This window comes from Schistocerca americana, chromosome 2 (assembly GCF_021461395.2).
Source record: "Schistocerca americana isolate TAMUIC-IGC-003095 chromosome 2, iqSchAmer2.1, whole genome shotgun sequence".
Lineage (NCBI taxonomy): Eukaryota > Metazoa > Arthropoda > Insecta > Orthoptera > Acrididae > Schistocerca > Schistocerca americana.
This window is the reverse complement of record NC_060120.1, coordinates 712,977,558-713,000,073: the sequence shown is the minus strand read 5'-3', so window position 1 is coordinate 713,000,073 and position 22,516 is coordinate 712,977,558. Positions and strand designations below refer to the sequence as shown.

Here is a 22,516-nt window from a genome sequence, read left to right as displayed (position 1 = left end):
TTTGAGCGAGGGCGTATAGTGGGCATGCGGAGGCCGGGTGGACGTACCGCCGAATTGCTCAACACGTGGGGCGTGAGGTCTCCACAGTACATCGATGTTGTCGCCAGTGGTCGGCGGAAGGTGCACGTGCCCGTCGACCTGGGACCGGACCGCAGCGACGCACGGATGCACGCCAAGATCGTAGGATCCTACGCAGTGCCGTAGGGGACCGCACCGCCACTTTCCAACAAATTAGGGACACTGTTGCTCCTGGGGTATCGGTGAGGACCATTCGCAACCATCTCCATGAAGCTGGGCTACGGTCCCGCACACCGTTAGGCCGTCTTCCGCTCACGCCCCAACATCGTGCAGCCCGCCTCCAGTGGTGTCGCGACAGGCGTGAATGGAGGGACGAATGGAGACATGTCGTCTTCAGCGATGAGAGTCGCTTCTGCCTTGGTGCCAATGATGGTCGTATGCGTGTTTGGCGCCGTGCAGGTGAGCGCCACAATCAGGACTGCATACGACCGAGGCACACAGGGCCAACACCCGGCATCATGGTGTGGGGAGCGATCTCCTACACTGGCCGTACACCACTGGTGATCATCGAGGGGACACTGAATAGTGCACGGTACATCCAAACCGTCATCGAACCAATCGTTCTACCATTCCTAGACCGGCAAGGGAACTTGCTGTTCCAACAGGACAATGCACGTCCGCATGTATCCCGTGCCACCCAACGTGCTCTAGAAGGTGTAAGTCAACTACCCTGGCCAGCAAGATCTCCGGATCTGTCCCCCATTGAGCATGTTTGGGACTGGATGAAGCGTCGTCTCACGCGGTCTGCACGTCCAGCACGAACGCTGGTCCAACTGAGGTGCCAGGTGGAAATGGCATGGTAAGCCGTTCCACAGGACTACATCCAGCATCTCTACGATCGTCTCCATGGGAGAATAGCAGCCTGCATTGCTGCGAAAGGTGGATATACATTGTACTAGTGCCGACATTGTGCATGCTCTGTTGCCTGTGTCTATGTGCCTGTGGTTCTGTCAGTGTGATCATGTGATGTATCTGACCCCAGGAATGTGTCCATAAAGTTTCCCCTTCCTGGGACAATGAATTCACGGTGTTCTTATTTCAATTTCCAGGAGTGTAAGCAATGTCTCTGGCTGCGACCATGATGGCAGCACAGCACCGCAGCTGATAATACTGTGGAGGCAGACAAGACCTCCCTCCAGTGAGCAGGAGGCCCTCTGCTTTGGTTGCACCTGCCCTTGTGTCTCAGAGCAGGCTGCGCTGCCACATGGCCTAACAACAGATCCTGTACTACATTCTGGGATGTCACTTTGGGTGTCACAGGCTTGTGGTTTGGGCCGTGATACTGAGACAAGAATATTTTAGTACATGAATGGTTAAGTACTTATACTCTCCAGACTATGTCCATTTGGGGCCTAAGACACATACTCTAAACATTTCTTGGTGGCAAGTGAAGAAAGGCTTCTATTCTTCTGCTAGCATACTGCAGCATCGGCTGTTGCTATGCAGTGCCCAGCTGCTCTGCTAAGACCATGTTTTGCTTTGCAATGTTAAACTTTTCTGTTTTATTTACTTTTGCTGAAGAATTTGCATAAAGAGCAGATGGACACCTCCTGGAAATACTTCACTACGATACGTTTCAATGAATATTTATTCTCCCACATGCATTTAATATGGCTTGATAGAAAAATGTAAAATTTCCGTATGTTACACCACTGGCTAAAAGACTGACTACTTATTTGCTGGTAGCAACAACTGTTGTTCTGGAACAGTATTTCCTATATTATTGCTATGAGGAGGATCATGAGACATTACTTCCTTAATATTCTTCCTTTTGTTTTCACACACATTTCACTTTCTTTGGACTGACATCTTGGACTATTTATAATCTAAACTTAAAAGTTCAAATAGTAGAGAAAATATACAAATAGCTGTTGTGCTAATTGTGTAGAAATCAAATTCAACAGCACAGCAGAGAGAGAGCTACACTGTTGCTGCAAAATTTTGCACCTCCACATATTGAAAAGTGAGATATAGTTCCTACCCCTGTCTCACACCAATTATAATTTGATCTAATTCATACAGCTAATGAAACAGAAAAATTACAATATCTGATTTAATTTTCTTTTTGAATAACTTATTCAGTTTCACTTTGTAGTATTGTGACATTTACTTTTTTGTCATATCAGGTAAAAGGATATGGTGCAAAGGAAAACATTGGGAAACAAATGATAAGAAACGTTTCATAATATACGGATAGCCCCACATTTCTTCATGAATGATGAATAAACAAAAAAGGCTGTATGAGTAACTGATGCATCAAAGTGGCAAGTGTTATACTTTTCCAATAACCAATGAAGTCTTAATAACCAAAATCAGGTGAAGATGAAAAGAAATTCCAATCGTGTTCTTCATACAGGAGACACGATAGCAACAGTATAAGCCTCTGCAGACTCTCCGAAAACGCAAAATCATGCTCTGGAACTTACCATTTGTTCATCATAGTTTCGCCGGACTGATTGACACGTTTCCCTGTGATTCTTCTTCTCATCTTGTTCAGCTATTCTGTTCATTTCATCTTGTTTGTATCTTTGTATTAAATTCCATTTTTTAATTTCCTCAGCCTTTCTTTTAAATTCTTGCTCTCTATCTAACAGATCTTTCCTTGCTGCTTTAATTTCCTCAACAAGTCTTCTCCTGTACGCAGCTTCTTTCTCTCTAGCTTCTTCTGCTCTAAAAATGAAATGCAGTTTATTAAACAGCGATATCAGCAACCATACATTTTGTTTAATATATTATAGATAGCTTTTATCATATGGTGTGCACAATATCTGTTTAAATGAATAGTGTTTTTTATTTTTTATTTATTTGTTTTTATTTGGTATGCGTATTCCATAGATCCGTACATGCGAGTGATTCGCCTGGATGTGGAACGTGTCAATACAATTGTACAAATACAATTAATGCTACAGAATAGTAATATAATTCAATGATATAGATATTACAAGCTGTCATTAAACTAGTATAGCAATTCTCAATATAACATTATAACTATAACATTAACACTATAACATTAACATAATATTGTATCATCCATCTAATAACTAAGAGACTAAATACATCTATTATTAAGGGAGGGCATTACTTCTGGAAAAGAATTCATCTAACGAGTACAGTGGATGGTCAAGCAGGTATTTTTTTAACATACCTTTGAACAGCGTTTCATTTTCTATTGTACATTTAATATAATTAGGCAATGCATTAAAAGTCTTTATAGCCGCATACTTTACTCCCTTCTGTACAAGTGTTAAATTTTTTAGTTCAACATGTAGATCATCTTTACCTCTAGTATTGTAGTTATGGTATGAACAATTTGTTTCATACTGAGCATAGTCTTTATTAACTACATTCATCAGAGAGTATATGTACTGACATGTTGTGGTCAGAATACCTAACTGTATAAAAAGTTTTCTACATGAGGTTCGTGGAGGAACCCCACACATGATTCTGACTGCTCTCTTCTGAGCAGTTAAGATTTTTTTTGAGGCTGGTGAATTACCCCAGAATATTATTCCGTAACTCATTAATGAGTGAAAGTACCCAAAGTAAGACGATTTTAAAATGTTGATGTCCCCAAAATGAGTAATTATTCTTAGAGCAAAAGTTGCTGATGAAAGCCTTTTTAGAGTAAGGGACACATGCTGTTCCCAGTTGAGCCTACTGTCAATGTGAACCCCCAGGAATTTAGTGGATTGCACCTGTTCTAGTTCCTGGTTGTCATGAGCAATTACTATACTTTCTAGAGTTTTATTTTTTGTGTGGAACTGTATAAAATTAGTTTTTTTTAATATTAACTGAAAGAGAATTAATTGAAAACCAAGCTGTAACTTCTCTGAGTATATCATTAACATCAGTCTCCAGATCAGTCTTCTATACAAGATATCATTCAATATAGTTCACTTCTATGTCTGTTTCCTGTGTTGTTTAACTCATTCATTCATTAACATATTGTGTTCTGTAATAGAAATAAAGCTGTTACTTCGATAAAAGCTACCATTTCTTCCAGTTTACTTGTTGTCTGCCCACTATTCACAATCGGTAGATCAATTTTTAGCTGACAACAATGGTATTTTTCAAAGAAAATAGTTACATATATCTGTAAATACTGACTTCTTTTACAGTAGATTACCACTCGTCATTTAGCTTCACTACAATCACTGCTACTTGCCATATAACTAACAGAACTTTTCTTCCTTTAAATTAGACATGACCCCCACCTCCCCAACATCTCCCCATAAATCACAGACATAGCTGTTGGCGGAGTTGTTTGCATCCCTTGATTGCTGTACCATAGGTAAAGACTATCAACACAGGGGTATCTGTTGAGAGTTCAGAGAAATGTCTGCTTCCTGAAGATGGGCAGCAGCCTTTTCAGTAGTTGCAGGGGCAATGGTCTGGATGATTGACTGATCAGGACTTATACCATCAACCAAAATGGTCTTGCTTTGCTTGTACTGCAAACATTTGAAAGCAAGGAGAAACTGCAGCCATACTTTTTCCTGAGAGAATGCAGCTAGACTCTATGGTTTAAATGATGATGGAATCCTGTAAAATATTCTGGAGATAAAATAGTCCCCCATCAGATCTCTGGGTGGGGACTATTCACGAGGATGTCAATTTCAAGAGAAACAAAACTGGCATTCTATGGATCAGAGCATGGAATGTTAGATCCCTCAATCATGCAGGTAGGCTAAAAACTTTAAAAAAGGGCAATGGATAAGTTAAAGTTAGATATAGAAGGAATTAGTGAAGTTTGGCAGCAGGAAGAACAGGACTTCTGGTCCGCTGAATACAGGGTTATAAATACAAAATCAAATAGAGGTAATGTAGAAGTAGGTTTAATAATGAATCTGAAAACAGGAATGTGGGTAAGCTACTATGAACAGCATAGTAAATGCATAGTCATCACCAAGATAGACAGGAACAAAGCCAACACTCACCATAGTTGTGGTGCAATACACAGTGGTTTACAGAGTATAGGTATAGATGTAGCAAAAGTTATTTTGCTATCTAGTGCAGCAAATTATGAAGACATTGAAGAAATGTATGACAAAATAAAAGAACTTACTCAGATAATTAAGGGAAACAAAAATTCAAATGTGATGGGGGACTGGAATTCCATAGTAGGAAAAGGAAGAGAAGGCAAGAGTGTAAGTGATTAAGTACTGGAGAGAAAGGAATGAAAGAGTAAGTTGCCTGACGGAATGATGGACGGAGCACAATGTAATCATCACCAACACCTGGCTTAAGAATTGTGAAAGAAGGTTGTATATATGGACGAGACCTGGAGACAATGGCAGGTTTCAGATTGATCACATAATAGTAAGATAGACATTCAGGCACCAAATTTTATAACTGTGAGACTTTCAAAGGCAAATGTGGACACTGATCACAATTTATCAAACCATAGATTCAAACTACAGAAGCTGAAGAGATCGCAAAAAGGTAGGAAATTAAGGAGATGGGACATGGATACATTGAAAGAACCAGAGCTTGCTGAGAGTTTCAGAGGGAACATTAGGCAATGATTGGCTAGAACAGGGGAAAGACATACCATAGAAGATGAATGGGTAGCTTTGAGAGAAGAAGTAGTGAAGGCAGCAGAGGATCAAATACATAAAGAGAAATCCGTGGATTGCACAGGAGATATTGAATTTAACTGAACAAAGGAAAAATATAAAAATATAGAAAATGAAGCAGGCAAAAGCAAATATAAATGTCTAAAAAATGAGACTGACAGGAAATGCAAACTGTCTAAGCAGGAATGGCTAGAGGACAAATGTAAGGATTCAGGGGGAAGATAGATACTGCCTACAGGAAAATTAAAGAGGCCTTTGGAGAAAAGAGAATCAGATATATGAATCTCAAGAGATCAGATGGAAAACCAGTTCCAAGCAAAGAAGGCAAAACTGAAAGGCAGAAGTAGTGTATAGAGGGTCTATACAAGGGAGATGAAATTGGAGGCAATATTATAGGAATGGAAGAGGACGCAGATGAAGATGAGATGGGAGATATGGTGGTGTGAGATTAATCTGACAGAGCACTGAGAGACCTAAGCCAAAACATGGTGGTATGGGGAGACGACTTTCTGTCAAAACTACTGATAGCTTTGGGAGAGCCAGTCATGACAAAATTCTTCCATTTGGTCGTGTAAGATGTATGAGAGAGCAAAATACCCTCAGACTTCAAGAAGACTGTAATAATTACAATTTCAAAGAAAGCAAGAACTGACAGGTGTGAATATTACTGAACTATTGGTTTAATAAGTCATGGGTGCAAAATACTAACATGAGTTCTTTACAGCAGAATGGAAATACTGGTAGAAGCTGACCTCAGGGAAGATCAGTTTGGGTTCTGGAGAAATGTGGGAACATGTGAGGCAATACTAACCTTATGATGTATCTTGGAAGATAGGTCAAGGAAAGGCAAACCTACATTTATAGAATTTGCAGACTTAGAGAAAGCTTTTGACAGTGTTGACTGGAATAATCTTTTAGAAATTTTGAGGGTAGCAAGGGTAAAATTCAGGGAGTGAAAGGCTATTTACAACTTGCAAATAAACCATACAGTAGTTATACAGCTTGAGGAGCATGAAAGGGAACCAATAGTTAAGAAGGGAGTGAGAAAGGGTTGTAGCTCATTCCAGAATTTATTCATTCTGTACCTTGAGCAAGCAGTAAAGGAAGCCATAGAAAAATTTGGAGTGGGAATTAAAGTTTAGGTAGAAGAAATAAAAACTTTGCAGTTTGTTGATGACATTATAATTATGTCAGAGACAGCATAGCACTTGGAAGAGCAATTGAACAGAATGGACAGTGTCTTGAAAGGAGAATTTAAGATGAACACCAACAAAAAGCAAAACAAGGATAATGAAAAGTGGTTGAAAGAAATCATATGATGCTGAGGGAAAGTACCAGATGCGTTTTGTTATATGGGCAGCAAAATATGTGATTATGGATGAAGTAGGAGAGGATTTAAAATGTTGACTGGAAATGACTAGAAAAACGTTTGTGAGGAAGAGAAATGTGTAACATCAGATATAGATTTAAGTGTTAGGAAGTCTTTTCTGAAAGTATTTGTATGGAAGTGAAACAAGGATGATAAACAAGAAGAGAATAGAAATTTTTGAAATGTGGTTCTACAGAAGAATGCTGAAGATTAGATAGGTAGATCATGTAGCTAATTAGTGGTTACTGAATGGAAATGGAGAGAAAAGAAATTTGTGGCACAATCTGACTAGAAGAAGGGATTGGTTGATAGGACACATTTTGAGACATCAAGGTATCACCAATTTAGTGATGGAGGGAAGTGTGGGACAGTAAAACTTGTAGAGGAGACCAAGAGACGAATATAGTAAGCAGATTCAGAACGATCTAAGTTACAGTAGTTATTCGGAGATGAAGCTGCTCGCACAGGATTGAGTAGCATGGGTAGCTGCATCAAACCCATCTTCAGACTGGAGACCACAGCAACAACAACAACAACAACATGTTAGATGGAAGCTTGCTGAATACCTTTGTACCATAGTTCATAAATTCACTCCAAACCCTACACAAGGAGGTAAAATCTACATGAAAATTATTTTTGTGTTTTGTATTGTGATTGTATATACAACAAGTCAGCAGAAAATGATTTTTACAATAACAAAAACCATTAAGGAGTAAATGCATTGCGTGTCTATCAGCAGTACTAAACATTCTGCCTAGCCACCAGTACTAAACAGTTTAAGTGATAGAAAGACAAATGAAAAACTGAACATGATTTTAAAAAATTGACAAAAATGTTTCGGGTGGAAATATTCTATAAATACATACAAAATATTGAAGGAAGGAAATAACATAAAAGTCAGTAAACACAGATTGTAGCGAAAAGTGTAATGAACATGGTAAACATTGACATTCTGCATATACACTGGAAATGAGTGTAGAAATTGAGTAACAGAATATGTATAACAGAAAACATTTGTTAAAAAAGATCTACTTACCAAGATGCAGCAACAGAATACACACACCCAAAAAGGTTTAACTTATGCAAGCTTTCAGAGACAGTGGTTCTTTCTTTCGGCATAAGAGTTGAAGGGAGGGAAGAGCAGTAAAGGAAAAGGACTAGAGAGGTTTAGTTAAAGGGATACAGTTTGGAAAAGTCACCCAGAACCCCAGGTCAGCGGAGACTTACCAGACAGGATGAGAAGGAAATTCGATATTTTGTGTGTTATACATGGATACCGTCTAGGCTGACCCCTTTTCCTAAGCCTCTCCAGTCCTTTTCCTTCACCCTTCCTCTGTCCCCCTCAACTCTTCTGTTGAAAATAGGAGCCACTGGCTTCAAAAGCTTACATAAGTTAAACCTTTTTGTGTGTGTGCATTCTCCTGCCATTGCTTGGTGAGTAAATTTATCTATCCAGTTACATTGTATTGTCAAAAATTGATTAATTTCATCGTCATATAGAAAACATCTGTTGTACTTTCTTGTATGAAAACCCAAAGATATGAAATAAAAACTCTTTGTCTATAAGGTTTTGGGGTGCTTCCTGTTTCAGCACCTGATCATGATAAGTTTCTCTTCTGCAGCATTCATTTTTTATTTTTGTAGACATTTTATTATTTACTTAAAAGTGTCAAACAATAGAATGACAATTATTCCTGCAATTAAAGGAATTCTCACCTTGCTTCTTTCTCTACAATTGCTCTATTAAGGCATTCTTGCTCTGCTGCAAGAATGGAATCCTGTGTTGTTGCAACAATTTCAGCCAGTAAAATTCTCCTTTTTACTGCCTCATCCTTTAGCTGAAAATAAGAAATTTCCTTTGATAACATGTTTCTGATAAATAAAAGGTCAACATTTTGTTAATGGGTGTTGAATTAAATAAACTGATAAAAAGCAGTGTGATTCTGTAAGTTATACTATATAAAACCACAACCTCTTGCAAGTCACAGGCACCAGTTCCCCATACAAACAAAATACACTGGTCATGGTAGAAATTTATGTGCAGTGGAATGGGGAAGGTGAAACATATGAGGTTAGTAGCCATCAGGTTACCCATTCTGGTATGATTTACTGCTTGCCCCAATTCTTTTGGTAGTACTGTTTCAAGAGGTGGGATCCAGTGCTGAGAGTGTATCACAGCAGATTGCATATAATTTCATGAAGAGCATTTTGAATTTTGTTATGTGTGCAGCTAAAAGATTGTTAAATAGGCAAAATGAAATGTTGCTTGAATGTATGTCCAGTATTGCACAAACAAAATATCTACTGTTATGTAAAAAAAATAAATAAACTACATGTTTCAAATGGCCTGGCAAGTAATGCAGAAGTGCCCATTATACAGGTAAAACATTTGTTGACTGTGTTGCATTGTGACATAGCAGGTTGGAACTACTCCATCCTTGATGATTAATAATTTTTCTTCCTAGTAATTATGCTATGTCTCGTATATATGTGACATGTACCTAAATACTTGAAAACTTAAATTAGACTTTCCTCCACTTACATGTATTACTTGGTAATTTACTTTCATTGAACTGAGTCCAACATATTAATTAGTTTTCACTTAAAGCATATTAATCAAAAAACTATTGTTAGTTGAATTCCTTACTATCATATGACTTCACCAACACCAAGCGAGCTAATATATGTTTGTACAAGTAACAAAACCATTCATTATAAAGACAGGGATCCTAACTTTACAGTAACATTTTTTTCATGAAACTAATTATCTTACAACATAATTAATATTGAATGTTCCGTACTGTCCTATTTTCTATCGCTGACTTTGCCTTTGAACTTGTTAGATTCTGGACACAGACCCTGTACTTTTGCCACTCTATTTTTTTCTGAGTCAGATGGCAACCTCACTAATTAATTAAGCTACAAATTAAGACTGAATAATTTACATTTACATAAAATAATTTCCAGTATGAAGCCTGTACTTATAAGTAAGTCACTCCCACTGCGAATTCATAAAGTGATTCCATAAGCTTTTCTAATTCTTAGGTTACCACAGTTTTGCAATACTTATAATCCACCCTAATTAGCAAAATTATACCTAGCCATTTTTAGTGATCGTATAATTTCCAAAACAATTTGTTCATATGTTAGTTACTAAATACACACATCAAAAAAAGTTTTACATCATCTCAGTTCCAAGAGTTCTGGAACCTGTACAGAGAACTGGAATAGAGATCAACATAAACATCATTTCCACCCTTTTTATTGCTCTTGAAAACCACACATTGCATGTTGTACCCCCATACAGCGAGACCATCAGAGGTGGTGGTCGAGATTACTGTACACACCGGTACCCCTAAGACCCAGTAGCACGTCCTCTCGGATTGATGCATGCCTGTATTCATCATGGCATACTATCCACAAGTTCATCAAGGCACTGTTGGTCCAGATTGTCCCACTCCTCAACGATGATTCGGTGTAGATCCCTCAGAGTGGTTGGTGGGTCACATCATCCATTAACAGGGTTTTTAAATCTGTCCCAGGCATGTTCGATAGGGTTCATGTCTGAAGAACTTGCTGGCCACTCTAGTGGAGCAATGTCGTTGTCCTGAAGGAAGTCATTCTCAAAATGTGCACAATGAAGACGAATTCCTCACCAATGTATTACCGGTATGGTCACACTATCAGTTGGAGTATGGCATTCACGTATCGTGCAGCCATTATAGCGCGTTCCATGACCACCAGCGGCATATGTAGGCCCCACATAATGCCACCCCAAAACATCAAGGAACCTCCACCTTGCTGCACTCACTGGACAGTGTGTTTAAGGCGTTCAGCTTGACAGGGTTGCCTCCAAACACGTCTCCAACGATTGTCTGGTTGAAGGCATATGTGACACTCATCGGTGAAGAGAACTTGGTGCCAGTCCTGAGTAGTCCATTTGACATGTTGTTTGGCCCATCTGTACCGCAATGCATGGTGTCATTGTTGCAAAGCTGGACCTCACCATGGATGTTGGGAATGAAAATGTGCAACATGCAGCCTATTGCACACAATTTGAGGCATAACACAATGTCCTGTGGCTGGATAAAAAGTATTATTCAACACAGTGGCATTGCTGTCAGGGTTCATCAGTGCCATAATCTGTAGGTAGCTATCATCCACAATTAGTAGCCCTTGGGTGGCCTGAGTGAGGCAGGTCATTAACAGTTCCTGTCTCTCTGTATCTCCTCCATGTCCGAACAACATCACTTTGGTTCACTCCCAGACATCTGGACACTTCCCTTCTTTAGTGCCCTTCGTGGCACTAAGTAAAGATGTGGATGCGATCGAACTGCGGTATTGATCATCTAGGCATGGTTGAACTACAGACAAGAGTCGTGTACCTCCTTCCTGTTGGAATAACTGGAACCAATCGGCTGTTGGACCCCCTATATCTCATAGGTGCTGCTCATGCGCTCATGCATGGTTGTTTGGATCTTTGGGCAGGTTTAGTGACATCTCTGAACAGTCAAAGGGACTGTGTCTGTGACACAATATCCACAGTGAATGTCTATCTTCAGGAGTTCTGGGAACCAGGGTGGTGCAAAACTTTTTTTGATGTGAGTAGTTGGATGTCACTCAAAGTCAGTCTCTCTGCCCCAGTCCTGGTTCAGCTAACTAGCATGTAACATATATGCTCCCAATATTTGTTCACCTTATAGATATGTGCAGTTTGTTCACAGAAATACGTATACACTATGTGATCCAAGGTATCTGGAAACCTGGCTGAAAATGACATACGAGATCATGGCGCCCTCCATCGGTAATGCTGGAATTCAATATGGTGTTGACCCATCCTTAGCCTTGATGACAGCTTCCTCTCTTGCAGGTGCTAGAAGGTTTCTTGGGGAATGGGAGCCCATTCTTCACAGAGTGCTGCACTGAGGAGAGGTATCGATGCTGGTCGGTGAGGCTTGGCACGAAGTCGGTGTTCCAAAACATTCCAAAGGTGTTCTATAGGGTTCAGGACAGGACTCTGTGCAGGCCAGTCTATTACAGGAATGTTATTGTCATGTAACTACTCTGCCACAGGCTGTGCACTATAAACAGGTGCTCGATCAGGTTGAAAGGTGCATTTGCCATCCCCAAATTGCTCTTCAACAGTGGGAAGCAAGAAGGTGCTTAATACATCAAGGTAGGTCTGTGCTGTGACACTGCCACACAAACCAACAAGGGGTGCAAGCCCCCTCCATGGAAAACATGACCACACAATAATACCACCGCATCCGAATTTTACTGTTGGCATTACACACGCTGGCAGATGATGTTCTCTGGGCATTCGCCATACCCACACCCTGCCATCAGATTGCCACATTGTGTACCATGATTCGTCACTCCACACAACATTTTTCCACTGTTCAAAAGTCCAATGTTTATGCTCCTTGCACCAAATAAGGCATTGTTTGGCATTTACTGGCGTGATGTGTGGCGTATGAGCATCCACTCGACGATGAAACCCAAGTTTCCTCACCTCCTTCCTACCTAACTGTCATAGCACTTGCAGTGGATCCTGATGCAGTCTGGAATTCCTATGTGATGGTCTGGACACAAGTCTGCCTATTACATATTACGACCCTCTTCAATGGTAGGCGGTCTCTCTCTGTCAACAAACGATATCAGCCTGTACGCTTTTTTGCTGTATGTGTCCCTTCACGTTTCCACTTCACTATCACACTAGAAACAGTGGACCTAGGGATGTTTAGGAGTGTGGAAATCTCACATACAGATTTATGACACGTTCGAAGTCCATGAGTTCCGCAGATCGCCCCATTCTGCTCTCTCATGATGTCTAATGGCTACTGAGTTCGCTGATACGGAGTGCCCGGCAGTAGGTGGCAGCACAATGCACCTAATATGAAAAACATATGTTTATGGGGCTGTCCATGTACTTTTGATTACATAGTGTTCCTGCACTTGCAAAAAAGCAGCAATATTACTGTTTAGAAAATTCCAAGTGATTTCTCTAACTCAAATTAATGGATATTTTGACTGAACTGTATTGTGGTTGGTAGAAGGTCTGAGATACTGTTGCCGTGTGAAAAAGCTAGTTTTGAATGTCATGACTTTAATTAATGAGTGAATTAAGTGAGTTATTGTAGTTTACTTTACCCTGAAAGATTACTACAAGACAGTAAAGAATGTGAACTTGTTTTTTTGTTTATATATGAATAATGTTTTGTGCCACACTTGATTAGTTGGTTTAGTGACTTTTCAGGATTACCACTGAATTCCGGGCAGTGCTTCATTAATGTGTGCTTTCATAACTTTGCAGTAACTCTGCCACTTGACTTTTAGTTATCTATGAGGGTCAACCTAGCAGCAAGCACTAATAATTTCACAAAAAAGGAAAACCTGTCAAAATTTAAGTAACATAACTTTGAGGCTAATACATCATGTGAAAAAGTGCAACCTAAAGTGTTGTGTTGTGTACATTTTCTTGAGCAAACACCATGAAGTCCTGAGTTAAGATTTTCAGTTTCAAGACAACAAATACACAAGGTACCAAGGAGGCACTGGAGACTACAGAAAATCAAGTAGGTGCTTTACAACATGAACACTAAGTGAAAAATTAAGTGGAACAGAATAGGCAGTGATGGGCACTGGAACAGTTCAACTGTACACACTTAGTGTAAATGGAGATGAGAGAGCTCTTTTTTTCCCAAAGTTGTGACAAAATGATATTGCATGTATCTTATAAGGTGATTTCATAAACCTGTGTTACAGTGAGAGCTACCTGGTTTTAAATGTCATTAATTATCTTATAACGAGCATGCTCCACCTTTGAGGGGCAGACATACAAGCAGATCAGGGGTACGGCCATGGCAACCAGGGTGGCTTCTTCCTATGCCAACCTTTCCATCAGTCACTTGGAGGGAGCTTTCCAGGGATCGAAAAGTCTTCAACCCCTGGTTTGGTTTAGATACATTGATGACATCTTTGCCACATGGACTCACAGTGAAGCTGACCTCTTAAAATTCCTATAATCTCTGAATACCTTCTCCTAGTTAAATTTTACATGGTCCACTCAACAGAAGTTATCGATACCAAAAAGACTTTCTACCTTTTAAACAGGTTAATATTGTCTCAGGTGAGTAACTAAAAGAATTTCATATGAGTTTGTATACACTGTATTATATTTCAGGACAAAATGTATAAAACGAAATTATTTTATTACTTTATTACAATCAACATGTATTAACTTTGTATGTACCGTTAAAATTACTTTTCTTTTAGAAATATCTGAAATTACAAAATATTTGGCATACTTAAAATTACTATTATTAATTGCACAATTTGATGATATTTATTAAATTAATTTCTGGACTCATTTACAGAATAATGACGTGACTTGGTGAAGATTCTTCTTTCATCAAGAAAGTTTGTAAACTCTTTTTGTTTTGTAAACGCTTTGGAATATTGTTTGTACCACAGATTGAAGTAGTATTGGGTGTGCCTCTGATGGAATTGGACGTGTTTTTATGTTTGGCAATGACAATGTAATTTTTGGTTTTATGGAAGTGAAAATTGTAAAGACAGTGTGACATACAAAAATATAATAGAATAAAAAAAGTACAAAAACAGAAATTACACAGAAGACTTACTTAATAGTTATCATATCATTTGGAACCCACAAAGTAAAAAAAAAAAATTGGCCTCAAGAATCAATGCCTAGATGTGACAAACTGGAACCAACTCCAAGAAAAAAAGATAAGTAAAAAAGTTTATTTGTAAATCTTACTCCTATCAAAGCTTATGAAACGAGTCTATTATTTGGAAGAGTGAAAATCAATTGATAATGTGAGGGAGGATAAGATTCATCCTATTCTGAATCCCATGCCACTTCCCTTGATGTTGATCTCATACTCACTGAAGTCAGCCTGCACACTTCTGACCACATTAAACCCCCAAATCAAACAACAGTATTTGCATTTTGACAGTTGCCATCCTTTCCATGCAAATGTTCCCTTCCATGCAGTCCTGGCATCTGAGGCAAAAGTATTTGTTCAGATGCAGACTCTTTACAGCAGTGCACTACCATTCTCACCTCAGCCTTCACTGGATGGATTTACCCCACCAGCCTAGTTCAAAAGCAGATTTCCTGGGCCATCACATCCAATCCTGGTACTGCTGATCCCCACAAAAAAACAACTTTGTAGCACACCACTGGTCACTAAATGTTATCCTGGTCTGTCAGTTACTTCGATAAGGCCATGACTTCCTAAAATCGTACCCTGAAATGAGATCCATTCTGTCTATGATTTTGCCCACCACACCTAGAATAGCTTTTCATTGCCTTCCCAGCTTCCACAATATTCTTGTCAGACCCTATGCTCCTTCTACACCCATCTCCCTACCCTATGGCTCCTACCCCTGTGTCCATCCCCACTGCAAGACTTGCCCTATGCACCTTCCTACCACCATCTATGCCAGTGCTGTAACTGCCAAATCATATAGTATCAAAGGGAGGGCCACTTGTGAAATGACATGTCATACACCAGCTGTTACGTAAACACTGTTTAGCCTTTTACATCAGCATGCCTATCACCACATTATCAGTTATGATGAATGGGCATAGCCAGAGGGTATTTACTGGAAACACACAATATCCTGTTGCAGGGCATGCTCTACAACATGGCAGTCACCTTAGTGTAGTGTTATACTAACATGTAAAAGAATGCACTAAAAGAAAATAATTGTAATATTGGAATTAATTAACTACTCAAAAAAGATAGGTAGATATCTTAAAAACATATGATGATATTAGTGTAAACGCTCTATTTTATATGAAATAAGAAGAGAAGGCTACTTATGAAAGAGTGGAGTACAAAGGGCTGGTAACTTGAAAACGAATTCAAAAGAAAGTTATATTAATGGGAAGAATTACCACTGGCTCTTTGCAAACAGCAGTTTACTGACAGTTAAAAGAGCCAGCAGAAGTAATTTTTCATAGCTGTTACCTTCTCTTAACGTTCACCATGTTCTTTCCAAATGTCAGAAATATTCTCCTTCATGGCTGAATCTATGGAATGCACTACAGTGAATGAATGGAACATAAAAGTATGGGCTTTGATGAAGGGTAATACCCCTACTCCACATAACATAGAGTGATTATGCATAGGGGTATGTCCCAACTCAACACGAGTCGTTGTAAACCTGTAGAAGCACCAGATGCAACATCTGTCCTATGCACCCACCCAGCACATCCTATACCAGTCCCATTACAAGAATATCATATCCCACCAGAGGTAGCACCACCTTGAAAGCAGTCATGCCATACAACTCTACTGTAAATTCTCCAGAGCCTTTTATGTGGGTGTGGCTACAAAGTAGTTGTCCACATGAATAATGATCTCTGCTAAAGAGAAAAGTTGAGCACGCAGTGACACGACTAGTGATAAAAGTGTACTTATGGTGTACTGTGGCGTTTCTGTTGCACATTGCTGAATGACAGAAAGAGAAGACAATGAACCATTAATCTGATTCGATTTGGGTAGCCAATCACATTGCTGATTCGTAATTTCCTATATTTTGCAAATGAAGTGAGATGGCATTTTGTTTCACTCACAGCAGTTTGAACTGCACTCTAACCATTACCTCAAAAATCACAATACATTACAAAAAAACAGCTAAGTACTTATGACTATCAACCTTATAGATTACATTGCTGTTCATTTCACTATGAGCAGATTAAATTCTGCTATTAGATCCCAAATTGACCACAACCTCACAAATTGTGGTATGTTCGAGAAAAGCATAATTAGAGTGACCAATTCTCATTGGCTAAAATATATTACCACCTGATTGGCTACAACCGACAACAATGAACTGCCAACAGCAGCATGCTAAACAAGAGCTATGGAAACCATAAGTGCACTTTAGTTGAATTAGCTACTCACAGAACATGCTCAAACCCACTGCCTGTAGCAGCTTCTCTGAATCACATACGTGGGAATTGTTGTTAGAAAACATATTTTGATTCTGCAGTCCTCCACTGACCCTGAACAGCAACCATTTCCCACCCCTGTCCTCATGCCTCCCAAATGATTCTATTACCCCCCCCCCCCCCCCCCCCACACACCCATACTTTTCTCTTGATAAGATCCCTCTCCATGATGGTACAATGATTTTGGTCAGTACAATGTAGCTGTCAGAGCATATGTATGTATGTTTTTGTCTATATATTTGTGATAGAATTGATGGCTGGTACTTACTTTCATGAGGCAAAATGTGTAGTACACCCAGTAGACACGTATAAAAGGAAAAGTGAGAGATTACCTAGCTTTTGAAAATAATAGTTCCTTCACAAGGGCAGAGAAATGAATACACTGGGGATGCTTAAAAAGGAAGAGCAAGTCATTCATACCCCAGGATAACAGGGACCCACAGGCAGCGAAGATAGGAATAGACAAAGATGAAGGGAGGTGCCAGGGAAAGAAGGTCAGAGATAGTGCACGGGTCAGAATCAGTGATCTCCACACTATATGGATGTTGAACTCCAGCTGTTACAACTAACCACCCAAAGATGCTGGTATTTCATGTCTTGCCTAATTAGAACATGGCTGCCACAAAATGTTACTTGAATGGAAAGTGAAAATACTTGTCAAATCTGTTCCCATATTAACCTTTCACATGATATACTGGTATAAAGTACAAAGCCTCAAAAACATAAAGAATTCCTTATCACATACAGGCCAGTGGAAGCTTTTGGCCTAACTATAATACGGTGGACTATGCAGATGACAAGTACCTGCAGGCATGCCGAAGTTCCATGCTCTAACATCAGAAATCCACATCCAGGTAGTATAGACATCACTGGTCAACACTGAGCCAGCTTAAGTCCAGAGATGATAAGAACAGAGAGAAGTAAAGATACATTATCGGGAAGAGAGATGAATAGTTTCAGACAATGTTTCCTTGATCTGTATCACACACTGTCTGAATACTGTCCTTCACTTAATATATCTTTCCTTCTCTTTGTTCTTATCATCTCTGGACTGAAGCTGGCTCAGTGTGTACCAATGTACCATGTCCTAACCTACTGTCTCTGACACCTCCCCCTTTCATAATCACTGTTATCTTCGGATGTGAGTCACCTGCCCTTTTTTATATACTACTAGACATTTGCCCACGGCTTCACTCATGGACATGTTCAAGACTTATCTTGCATGTGTCTTGTCTCCCCCCCCCCCCATGTGTGTTGTACCTCTTACTCCTCCATACCTGTTCACCTTATCATCCCACCTTTATCTCACAATCTCCTCCCTCCTCCTTCCCCTCTCTTCATTCATTTTCTCCATCTTCTCTCACTGAGCATAAATTCCTCATCCTTCCTTCCCATCCATATCTTCCTCTCATTCTCTCTGTTGATACCCCCCCCCCCCCCCCACTCTTCGCCTTCCATCTGCCCAGTACTGCTCTATAACTTCCATCTGCCTCCTGCAACTCCTTCTCCTCCACCCTCCCTATGACCATCCCATCCTCCCCCTCTCTCTGACCAAATCCTCCTCCCCCTCTCTCTGACCATACATTTCTCCCCTGTCTTTGTACATCTTCTCTTCCTCCTCTCTGCCTACCTCCTTCTCCTCCCAATATCTCCATCCATATCCCCCTCCCCCCTCAGTCTCTGTTCATCTCATCCTGCCATCCTCTCCCTATCCATTTTCTCCTACTCCCTCACCATATCCACCTCCTTGTTCCCTACTCTCCATATTCATCTCCTGCACCCCCTCCATATCCACCCCTCTCTCCTTTCTCCCTATCCATATACTTCTGTCCCTACCCTCCTCTCTCAGTTCATCTTCTCCTGTCTTCCTCTCTCCCTATCCATCCCCTCTGGCCCTTTCTCTCCATCTGTCCCTTTCTCTATCCTCTCAACCTTCTCTCAGCCACACAGATTCGCATGTGCAGCATCTTCAAAACACTACTGCCGCAACATGCATTTTGTGCAGGGCAGCCTACATTTCAGGCGCTTCAAAAGTTTTTTTCCCTGACATGCGGGATGCACTGCATAGCAAGTAAAAATCACAAGCTAATAGCACAAAAAAGTTTTTGCCCATATTTCCACTCCCATTGGGCCTATAATATTATCAACCTCATAGTTCTCATACTCATGGACTTTTCTGTTTGTGTTTCATTGAAATTGATCCAGGGATTTTGCAGGAAATTCCAGACATATATATATATATATATATATATATATATATATATATATATATATATATATATATAGAGGGTGTTACAAAAAGGTACGGCCAAACTTTCGGGAGACATTCCTCACACACAAAGAAAGAAAATATGATATGTGGGCATGTGTCCGGAAACGCTTACTTTCCATGTTAGAGCTCATTTTATTACTTCTCTTCAAATCACATTAATCATGGAATGGAAACACACAGCAACAGAATGTACCAGCGTGACTTCAAACACTTTGTTACAGGAAATGTTAAAAATGTCCTCCATTAGTGAGGATACATGCATCCAACCTCCGTTGCTTGGAATCCCTGATGCGCTGATGCAGTCCTGGAGAATGGCGTATTGTATCACAGCCATCCACAATACAAGCACAAAGAGTCTCTACATTTGGTACCGGGGTTGCATAGACCAGAGCTTTCAAATGCCCCCATAAATGAAAGTCAAGAGGGTTGAGGTCAGGAGAGCGTGGAGGCCATGGAATTGGTCCGCCTCTACCAATCCATCGGTCATTGAATCTGTTGTTGAGAAGCGTACGAACACTTCGACTGAAATGTGCAGCCTCGTGATGACTGGGTGTTGTGTGATGTCCTTAGATTAGTTAGGTTTAAGTAGTTCTAAGTTCTAGGGGACTGATGACCATAGATGTTAAGTCCCATAGTGCTCAGAGGCATTTTGAAATGTGCAGGAGCTCCATCGTGCATGAACCACATGTTGTGTTGTACTTGTAAAGGCACATGTTCTAGCAGCACAGGTAGAGTATCCCGTATGAAATCGTGATAACATGCTCCATTGAGCGTAGGTGGAAGAACATGGGGCCCAATCATGACATCACCAACAATGCCTGCCCAAACGTTCACAGAAAATCTGCGTTGAAGACGTGATTGCACAACTACGTGCGGATTCGTGTCAGCCCACACATGTTGATTGTGAAAATTTACAATTTGATCACATTGGAATGAAGCCTCATCCGTAAAGAGAACATTTGCACTGAAATGACGATTGACACATTGTTGGATGAACCATTTGCAGAAGTGTACCCGTGGAGGCCAATCAGCTGCTGATAGTGCCTGCACACGCTGTACATGGTACGGAAACAACTGGTTCTCCCGTAGCACTCTCCATACAGTGACGTGGTCAACATTACCTTGTACAGCAGCAACTTCTCTGACGCTGACATTAGGGTTATCATCAACTGCACAAAGAATTGCCTCGTCCATTGCAGGTGTCCTCATCATTCTAGGTCTTCCCCAGTTGCGAGTCATAGGCTGGAATGTTCCGTGCTCCCTAAGACGCCGATCAATTGCTTCGAACGTCTTCCTGTCAGGACACCTTCGTTCTGGAAATCTGTCTCAATCCTAACGTACCGCGCCACAGCTATTGCCCCGTGCTAATCCATACATCAAATGGGCATCTTCCAACTCCGTATTTGTAAACATTGCACTGACTGCAAAACCATGTTCGTGATGAACACTAACCTGTTGATGCTATGTGCTGATGTGCTTGATGCTAGTACTGTAGAGGAATGATTCGCATGTCAACACAAGCACCGAAGTCAACATTACCTTCCTTCAATTGGGCCAACCGGTGGTGAATCGAGGAAGTACAGTACATACTGACGAAACTAAAATGAGCTCTAACATGGAAATTAAGCATTTCCGAACACATGTCCACATAACATCTTTTCTTTATTTGTGTGTGAGGAATGTTTCCTGAAAGTTTGGCTGTACCTTTTTGTAACACCCTGTATACATAAATGATGCATTTTACACACACACAAACACCCACACCACAAAAGCCTTTTACCTGCAGATTCACATTCATATGACAATAGCATATACCGGGTGATCAAAAAGTCAGTATAAATTTGAAAACTTAATAATTTATTCAGTTTTCAAATTTATACTGACTTTTTGATCACCTGGTATATTGCTCATCTCCTCTTTCTCCTCTCTCTATCCATCTGCTCCTCACCACTCTCTCTGTCCATCTCCTCCAACTGGATGTATTTCATTTCATCCTCCTCCACACTCTCTCTGTCCATTTCCTCCTGACTCTGTCTGTCCTCTCCTCTGTCTCCTCCTCCTCCTCCCCCTTTCTCTGCCCATCTCATTCTCTCCCTCTCCCACTAACCGTCTGTTCCCCACTTTCTCTATGCCCATCTGCGCATGTAGCCTCTGCAAGGCATGCAGATATTACCTACACAACACACCTACTCCACTCTCTGTATGTCGATCTCAGCCCCCCTCTTGCACTCTGTCCATCTCCTCCTCTCCCTCTCTCTGCCCAACTAATCCTTCCACCTCTCCCTGTCCATCTCCAGCTCTCCCATCACTCTGATCATCTCCTCCTTCCCCTCTGCCCTCTGTCTGACCATCCCTTCCTCCCCTCCCTCTCTGATCATTTCCTTTTGCCACTTCTCTCTGACCATCCTCTCCATCTTTGCCTTTGATGTATAGGCTTCCATGCAAAGCAAGTCAATAATGCAGGCTGATACTACTCCAACATGACACGCTTGTTGGCAAGCAGCCTACACTTCATGAGTCAGTAAACCATTTCCCGCCCCATGCAAAGCAGCCCTATAATATAGGCTGATGCTATTTCCACACAAAACGCTTGTTATGCAGGACAGACAATAAAAAAATAAAATAAAATAAAATAAAATAAACGTTTTGTCTGTATCTGCACTTCTATTGGAGCTAGGAAGTTATAAACCTCACAAAAAATATTCCATCAGTATCTACATTATTTGCAGACTAATAATTATAGCTATTACAAGTTATATGTTTTTAGATTGGTTAGTGCCTCCAAGTACATGTGGCAAGAGCAAACCATTAATACTTATTTCTCCTGTTTGTGGGAAAGCTGTTCATTGCACAGAAAAAAACAACATACACACTGATGTGCGTATATATTAAGGTGCCACATATAAAAATATCTCAAGTTATAAGCACTACGTGCTGTATACAATATTATGGGAAAGTTGCCACTCACCATATAGCAGAGATGCTGAGCCACTGATAGGCTCAACAAAAAGACTGTCACAAAAAAAGCTTTCAGCCTGTAGGGCCTTCGTCAAAAACAGATGACAGACAGACACACACACACACACACACACACACACACACACACACACACACGCAAACACAAGTCACATACAGATGACTGCAGTCTCAGGCAACCGTAGCCACACTGTGAGCAGCGGCACCCATGCATGATGGGAGTGGTGACTGTGTTGGGGTAAGGAGGATGGGATGGTGGA

At 40.4% G+C, this 22,516-nt stretch overlaps 1 protein-coding gene across 1 annotated transcript in view; it reads right to left on the bottom strand.

Annotated features, from left to right (window-relative positions):
* LOC124594370 (trichohyalin) overlaps window positions 1–22,516 on the bottom strand; it is a 157,076-nt gene that overhangs the window by 78,383 nt on the left and 56,177 nt on the right. Inside the window, exons 5-6 of the mRNA XM_047132738.1 lie at window positions 8,740–8,861; window positions 2,505–2,748 (exon numbers count right to left, since the gene is read on the bottom strand). Of these exons, the coding sequence (XP_046988694.1) occupies window positions 2,505–2,748; window positions 8,740–8,861 (366 nt within the window). The remainder of the gene's footprint in view (window positions 1–2,504; window positions 2,749–8,739; window positions 8,862–22,516) is intronic.